The 8,656-nt window shown below is 36.2% G+C and overlaps 1 protein-coding gene and 1 long non-coding RNA gene across 2 annotated transcripts; both read left to right on the forward strand.

Annotated features, from left to right (window-relative positions):
- Positions 1–3,997: 3,997 nt before the first annotated feature.
- On the forward strand, positions 3,998–4,791 carry LOC113029695 (uncharacterized). Its single transcript, XR_003273471.1, has 3 exons — positions 3,998–4,154; positions 4,354–4,426; positions 4,673–4,791. It is a non-coding gene; the product is annotated as an uncharacterized LOC113029695 (long non-coding RNA).
- Positions 4,792–4,812: 21 nt separating this feature from the next.
- LOC113028433 (G2/M phase-specific E3 ubiquitin-protein ligase-like) lies at positions 4,813–8,297 on the forward strand. The gene is made up of 5 exons (XM_026178694.1): positions 4,813–5,015; positions 5,499–5,594; positions 6,119–6,429; positions 7,557–7,738; positions 8,118–8,297. The coding sequence occupies exons 1-5, from the start codon at positions 4,813–4,815 to the stop codon at positions 8,295–8,297; spliced, it is 972 nt and encodes a 323-aa protein (XP_026034479.1).
- Positions 8,298–8,656: the final 359 nt, after the last annotated feature.

The following is an 8,656-nucleotide window of genomic DNA, read 5'->3' on the forward strand; positions in this document are numbered from 1 at the left end:
GAAACTTGAATATATAGAATGAAACTTGAATATATAGAATGAAACTTGAATATATAGAACGATCTTCTGAATATATAGAATGAAACTTGAATATATAGAATGAAACTTGAATATATAGAATGAAACTTGAATATATAGAATGATCTTCTGAATATATGAAATGAAACTTGAATATATAGAACGATCTTCTGAATATATAGAATGAAACTTGAATATATAGAATGAAACTTGAATATATAGAATGATCTTCTGAATATATAGAATGAAACTTGAATATATAGAATGAAACTTGAATATATAGAACGATCTTCTGAATATATAGAATGAAACTTGAATATATAGAATGAAACTTGAATATATAGAACGATCTTCTGAATATATAGAATGAAACTTGAATATATAGAATGAAACTTGAATATATAGAATGAAACTTGAATATATAGAATGATCTTCTGAATATATGAAATGAAACTTGAATATATAGAATGATCTTCTGAATATATGAAATGAAACTTGAATATATAGAATGATCTTCTGAATATATAGAATGAAACTTGAATATATAGAACGATCTTCTGAATATATAGAATGAAACTTGAATATATAGAATGAAACTTGAATATATAGAATGAAACTTGAATATATAGAACGATCTTCTGAATATATAGAATGAAACTTGAATATATAGAATGAAACTTGAATATATAGAACGATCTTCTGAATATATAGAATGAAACTTGAATATATAGAATGAAACTTGAATATATAGAATGAAACTTGAATATATAGAACGATCTTCTGAATATATAGAATGAAACTTGAATATATAGAATGAAACTTGAATATATAGAATGAAACTTGAATATATAGAATGATCTTCTGAATATATGAAATGAAACTTGAATATATAGAATGATCTTCTGAATATATAGAATGAAGCTTGACGTCACGGAGGCGCTTGCGCCATCTAGTGTTTTCCTTGTTTGTACCTGCGAGGAATTGCACTATGAGCCAGTCCGCACGGAATTTTGTGGCTCAAATTCTAAGTAATGAGGAGCTAATTAACACCTTGGCAAATGCATGTTCTGGCCAACCTAATATTTGTACTAGTGTACCGCATCGTACTACTGATGAAGAAATTTATTCACTTTTTCATCGTGGAAGACCAAATGCAGTGAACCTCTCCGGTCAGATAACCCCTGGCTATCCAGCTAACGTTATGGAGAACGTGCCTTCCACATCACAGGAGTGCCCCACAACAGGTCCCATCTACAATCTTAGACCTTTTACTCGAAAGGGCCCAAGGCAGAAGAGGTAAGAACAGAACTAAATGCACTGAAATTACTAGTGGAAGGTTAGTAATAGCCCGTAGGTTTCAATTGCTCGACGAAGCTAAGTAAACAAAAATATCACAAAAAAACAAAACAAAAAAACTGTGCGATAGACTGACAGCGTGTGGACGTGGAGACTAAACTGTGCACAACAGTTAATTTGTTTAATTGTGGAAACATTTCTATAATATTTCACGTCCCGTAAGCTTAATCTGCAAACATTGTGTAAAAGCAAAGCACATCAGTTGTTACAATACATAGTTGTTGGCAGTATATAATTTAATGAAACCTTTTTTAAAGCAACAAAAAGTACTCCGTGAATTGAAGACATTTGTTTATGTGATTGTTAAGTTTCTCCACCCATCCATCCCACTATCTTCCATCATCTATCCATCCATTCATCCATCCATTCTCTTCCACTTATCCAATTCAGGTTTCCAAGAGCCTATCCTAGCTACAGTGGGGCAAAAAAGTATTTAGTCAGCCACCGATTGTGCAAGTTCCCCCACTTAAAATGATGACAGAGGTCAGTAATTTGCACCAGAGGTACACTTCAACTGTGAGAGACAGAATGTGAAAAAAAAATCCATGAATCCACATGGTAGGATTTGTAAAGAATTTATACGTAAATTAGGGTGGAAAATAAGTATTTGGTCACCTCAAACAAGGAAAATCTCTGGCTCTCACAGACCTGTAACGTCTTCTGTAAGAAGCTTTTCTGTCCCCCACTCGTTACCTGTATGAATGGCACCTGTTTGAACTCATCATCTGTATAAAAGACACCTGTCCACAGCCTCAAACAGTCAGACTCCAAACTCCGCCATGGCCAAGACCAAAGAGCTTTCGAAGGACACCAGGAAAAGTATTGTAGACCTGCACCAGACTGGGAAGAGTGAATCTACAATAGGCAAGCAGCTTGGTGTGAAAAAAATCAACTGTGGGAGCAATCATCAGAAAATGGAAGACATACAAGACCACTGATAATCTCCCTCGATCTGGGGCTCCACGCAAGATCTCATCCCGTGGGGTCAAAATGATCATGAGAACGGTGAGCAAAGATCCCAGAACCACACGGGGGGACCTGGTGAATGACCTGCAGAGAGCTGGGACCAAAGTAACAAAGGTCACCATCAGTAACACACTACAACGGCAGGGAATCAAATCCCGCAGTGCCAGACGTGTTCCGCTGCTGAAGCCAGTGCATGTCCAGGCCCGTCTGAAGTTTGCCAGAGAGCACATGGATGACACAGCAGAGGATTGGGAGAATGTCATGTGGTCAGATGAAACCAAAGTAGAACTTTTTGGTATAAACTCAACTCGTCGCGTTTGGAGGAAGAAGAATACTGAGTTGCATCCCAAGAACACCATACCTACTATGAAGCATGGGGGTGGAAACATCATGCTATGGGGCTGTTTTTCTGCCAAGGGGACAGGACGACTGATCCGTGTTAAGGACAGAATGAAATGGGCCATGTATCGTGAGATTTTGAGCCAAAACCTCCTTCCATCAGTGAGAACTTTGAAGATGAAACGAGGCTGGGTCTTCCAACATGACAATGATCCAAAACACACCGCCCGGGCAACAAAGGAGTGGCTCCGTAAGAAGCATTTGAAAGTCCTGGAGTGGCCTAGCCAGTCTCCAGACCTCAACCCCATAGAAAATCTGTGGCGGGAGTTGAAAGTCCGTGTTGCTCGGCGACAGCCCCAAAACATCACTGCTCTCGAGAAGATCTGCATGGAGGAATGGGCCAAAATACCAGCTACTGTGTGTGCAAACCTGGTAAAGACCTATAGTAAACGTTTGACCTCTGTTATTGCCAACAAAGGTTATGTTACAAAGTATTGAGTTGTATTTTTGTTATTGACCAAATACTTATTTTCCACCCTGATTTACAAATAAATTCTTTACAAATCCTACCATGTGGATTCATGGATTTTTTTTTTCACATTCTGTCTCTCACAGTTGAAGTGTACCTCTGGTGCAAATTACTGACCTCTGTCATCATTTTAAGTGGGGGAACTTGCACAATCGGTGGCTGACTAAATACTTTTTTGCCCCACTGTACCATGGGGCTAGAGGGTGTTTATTAATGCAGATTAGACATGTGTATAGCATGGTGTATTTTTTTAATTAAATGTACTTCATTGATCAGAGAAGTGTAATATAACATGCAGAAATGTTTAATTTGCCTTTATCCTCCATTAGGTTTCCAGCACAACTAAGCAGGTCACATTCTGTGGCTCAGTCTTTCACCAAAGAAGTGATTCTCTTGCCAGACCATCTAACTACACATGTGCCAAGGCGTAACAAAAAAGCTTGGCTTTTTGAAAATGGACATATAAAATCTGCACTGGAGTTTAGCTGTGACTGGGACTCAGACAAAGTAATGCAGGCAATAAGGACTGCCTTCCAGCCAGTTGTTGAAGGATGCAGGTAAGCATTAGATCCTTTTTTATAAAAAAAAATAAATTTTTTGTTACTTAGATTATTATACTATTAAAGGTCAACTTTGGGTATTTCCAAAAAGGATCTGGGAGCACCGATCGGATGACTGGATTGATATCTTTTAGAGTTAACAAAAATTAAGCCTTTTAATGTATTGTATTGTATTGTAGTCTGTTAGCCATAACAAAAATTTCATATATACTATGTTTTCTTCCTCCCCTAGGCTACAGATTTTGCTGGCATGCCACACCAAACTAGTTGAGCCATCACTCACTTCCAAACAGACTTTGAATGGAGACCTTGTGAAAAAACTGTTTCATCAGAAGTCAATTTATGTCAGACCTGACAAGGTCATCTTATGTGAGGACAATGAATCAGTAAGTAATCCTGATCATTTCAGCAAATGTATGTATGTTCATAAAATGAGAGTGAAAAAGGCAAAGATGGATTTTAAACTCCCTTAAACATTGTCACTTGTATTATGTTTTAATACATAATACATAAACATATTACTAATATTTATTATGACATTTTGTTGTCAGTATAATGAAATGTATTATCTGTTTTAATTTACAGACATATTCTGATGGAGAGAGTAGCCATACAAGCAGGCAGGATTTCACAGAAACGTTGAATTCTGACAAATGCGGTAAATATTCCTATCTAAAAGTCGCTCCAAATAAACTGTAAATTAAGTTGGTTCAGTGTCTGTTACTTAGTCATCTTAGGCATTGTGTCTTTAGCTAAGTGTCAAGTCTTTGTTAAAATCATATTTAAATTTAGTTTAATATTTTGAGCAGGAAGAAATGTACCCCTAAATACATGAAAAGCAAAAGCTATATATGTGATTAGATGTTATTCAAAAGTTAAACTCCTGTTCTTTGTGTTCTCACAGTTGAAATTTCTAAAGAAGTTCCCTCAGCCATTCCCATTGTTAACGCACAGTCCATGTCTGTTGATGATGAGGTCATCTGGTGCGTTGCTACCCAAGATGTTTGTACTGTTGAATCTTCCATCTCTGCTGACACCCTCACAATGTCCACCAATCCTGCTGCCGTTGCTACTGATGAGGATGAGCCTTACTCCAGTGGAACATCTGCCTTTGTCAGTTACAACACACCTGGCTTATCAGTGGGTTCTTCTGCCAGTGTTACTGGTGACACGCGTGTCTTCTCTAGTAACACCTCCAGTGTGTCCAATGGACCTACCCAGCCAAGTTTATCCAGCACATCCTACAGGTATGTGTTTTGTACATGTTTGTATCTTTTAATCTTTTGAGCTATATTGTGCAAAAGTCATGACCCACCCCTGCTTTCTTTGTATTTTGCTGGAAAAATAGGAAAGAAGCGCAGTGATTTACTGAAGTCTACAAAATTCTGTCTACAAACAGACATGGAAGCGCAGTATATTAGAGTAGAACAAAACTTGTAGAATTTTAATGAGCTTAAAATTCAAAATGTGATATGAGCTACTTTAGTCTTCAACATAGCTTGAACTCTCTTAACCAAGCTTTCTTGATGGTGATGTCTTCTTTTTATTGAATTTCTTTAAGCATGGTTCAGGAATAGTTTTCCAGGCTTTTTGTTCTGTTCTCTGTCAAGATGATCCCACACAACTTTAATAATGCTGAGGCCAATCTATGTATTGTGATAATGTAATTCTGTCAACATCATTTATATGTAATTTAACTAAATAATTTACAAAACATTCTGGCTTTGCAGTACATATCTTGGCCTGTTTGAGGAAGAATACCTGTCAGATGACCCCGACCTCCAAGAAGCCATTTCAAGGTCTTTAGACTCAAGTGCAAGTGAAAGGTCAGTACAACACAAACTTTTACATGTTGAAAGGTCAACATATTAACCATTATTTTATGTTTGTTGCGGAAAAGGAGTCATCTACTGTCTAGTTTTGGATCAGTTTGAATAAGGAAACTACGAACTGCAACCTGTGATTTCTGTTGTCATTTGAAGATTACCAAGGCTATCAGATTACTTATATTTTACTTGATATATGTTTTGGTTTATTTTTACTTTTTTGAATGGAGGTTGGTTGTCAGTGTTGGATCTTGTTGTTTTTCTTGTTCTGCTTGTATTTATATAGTGTATTAATACTATTTATAAATACTAGTGTATTTATGACAAGATAAAAATGTAAACTTAGTTTAACTTAAACTTAATCTTTTTTCCATTATCACAAACATTCTTGATTTGTATCTCTTTTTTGTTAAATATCAATTACAGTCTTAAGAATGGTACATCATTATTCTGTTGGTGGGTTATTGCCATTGAGACTAGTATATTTCTTTACTGTTTTTTTTTTGTGTGTGTGTATGTTTCAGTGACGTCCAGAGCTTAGAGAGAATCTTGGAGCAGATTGTTACTAGAGTAAATAATGACAGCACTGTACGCTTCAACATCATAAGGCGAAATGTGTGGGATGGAGCATCCAGAGCCATGGGCAGATCCAATTTTTCACCAGAGAAAAAAATAGATGTGAAGTTTACTGATGACTATGGAATATCTGAGGGTGCTGTTGACAATGGAGGACCTACTCGGGAGTTCTTCCGACTTTGCCTCTGTGAAGTCAAGGACAAACTTGGCATCTTTGAAGGTCCACCCAATGCTAAAGTTCTTACGTGCAATTCTAAAGGTACTTATAATTTTATTAATTGTTGCCATTTGATTTATTTTACATCAATACATTATACATCAATTGGTTTGTGATTACATGTACGAGTTTAGTATCTCATACAGTTAACTAAACACATTTTTTTGGCAATGACAGAATTTTTGTACCACCACAGAGGATTTTAAAAAATTAAACCTAGATTGACTGAAGGGAAGATTGTCTGCTTTAGTTGAAAGGTTTGAAACAGTACTACATATTTAGAAATTCTGGACATTTTTATACATGCTCTCTCATTTCTCAAAAGTAATTATGCAAATGACTGATATGGTGTAATTCAACAATCAAGAGATGCACTTATGAATGGAAACACAGATGTTTTACAACAAGGTGCAATAGTAAATAACTGGAAGGACTTTGCCAGAAAACATCTAAAAGAACTATGCTATACTACTATGAAGATATGGACAGATGACACCAAGATTAACCAAAATGATGGAAGGAGAAAAGCATAGTAAAGAAAAGAATAGCTTAAGTCACACATAGTGGAAGCAGTGTTATGACACGAGCATGAGTAGCTGCCATAGAACCAAGCCACTACTGTTGTCAATGATATCACCGGTGATTTGTGAAGTGTAAAGGGCAATCTGTTCAGATTCAGCCAAATGCAAATGCTAAATTGATTGGACAGTGTAAATTGATAATAACCCAAAGCATAACAAGCCAGCTCAGTTACCTGATCTGACTGTAAGGCTGTAAAGAATTGTAAAGAATTTTAATCCTTGTATTAAAAATAATACATAAAATGGTGTTAGCTTTCAATCACTTGTCTAAAGCAACCATCTTTAAAGATGGTGGATAATGTATAAAATTGACTGTAATTCCTAATCAGCTGGTGCCATTTTTTAATAAAATACCTCGAAGGAATTGCACTTTAGTATCATCTTGATTGTTTGGTATTAAAATCCAAGGTGGTGGTGCACAGCAAAATTAAGATGATTTTGTTATTATCCAAACTATTATGGGTGCAACTGTATGGGCAATATTTTTTTCAGAAATAATATTTGGTAACTTGTACTATAAAAAATGCCACAGTAACAAAAATAATGATGCAAGCTTTTGAGATGATGTTTTATTTTATTTGTTAACAGCAATGAAAGATAATGGATACTACTATGCTGGCCAGATCATGGCAATGTCAATTGCCCACGGGGGACAGAGTCCATGTTTCTTGTCTGAACTCTTCTATGAGTGTCTTCAAAAGGGTCCAGACAATGTAAAAGTCAGCACTGATCATATTACTGATGAGGAAACAAGGTCACAAGTGCAGTCGGTGAGCATATTTTCCTTTGGTTCTTTCAATTTCATTGTAGGTCTTTTTTTGCTTGTCCAACATTTTTACTAACACTTCCCTAATTTTTCTTGCCCGAGTCCTGCACCTTTCTAGTAAAAGATCAAACATTTTAATGGCTACAAGAAGGAAGAACTAAAAATGTGTGTGGCAGGTTATGGTTCTGTTGGTTCTGTTGGTTACAGAATTTAATGATTGCACTCGTTTTCCAGCTTAATAACTTATACCTCAGCCTCCTGATCGGTTATGGGGTTTCATAGGGTTAATGTACTAATTAAACACTGAAGCTATTAGTTTTGTATGTTCTACTAAATAGTAGAGTCAAATAATTCATTTTATAATTTCCTCATATTGTTTTTAGATCATACAGGCCGAGAATGATCTACAGCTGCAAGATGCAGTTGCACAGGCAGCCAACTTGATCAGTCTTGCTGGTCACAATGTTTGCATAACACTTCAAAACAAACAAGAAACTGCTTTGGATCTGGCTCACTGGTATGTCCTTCAACGGACCCGTGCACCTTTTGAAAGGTATGTCTAAACACATACTGTAATGGTAAAAAATTAAGCCTGTCAAACTAAAGTCACTGTGTTGTGAAACGGGTATTAGCCTGTTTGGGTGGTACAGGTCTGTAGCGCTCCATGCTAGTACAGTTCATAACAAAACAGATATCTTTCATTCATGAAATTAAAATTCACATAAAACGTATCTGTGCCGATGTAGGCATGTGTTTAAATATGTAAATAAAAATAGATTCAAATTGAGTAGCATTTGGGTTGATTGTAGACTGACAGAAAAGGTATGCCAATGGAACAAGAGACCAGATGTATTTGAAAGCAATTTGTCACTTTTACTCCAATTCATGACAGGTCCCTGTGTATCATATTTCAGCTCAGTTG

The sequence above is a fragment of the Astatotilapia calliptera genome, chromosome 2 (genome assembly GCF_900246225.1).
Source record: "Astatotilapia calliptera chromosome 2, fAstCal1.2, whole genome shotgun sequence".
NCBI classification, from domain to species: Eukaryota; Metazoa; Chordata; class Actinopteri; order Cichliformes; family Cichlidae; genus Astatotilapia; species Astatotilapia calliptera.

Bases quoted from the DNA above. Each gene is read 5' to 3' on its own strand.
- LOC113028433 (XM_026178694.1), top strand. From the start codon at position 4,813: ATGTCCACCAATCCTGCTGCCGTTGCTACTGATGAGGATGAGCCTTAC. The intron at 5,016-5,498 runs GTATGTGTTTTG...CTGGCTTTGCAG, and splicing joins TTATCCAGCACATCCTACAG to TACATATCTTGGCCTGTTTG. The intron at 6,430-7,556 runs GTACTTATAATT...ATTTGTTAACAG, and splicing joins TCTTACGTGCAATTCTAAAG to CAATGAAAGATAATGGATAC.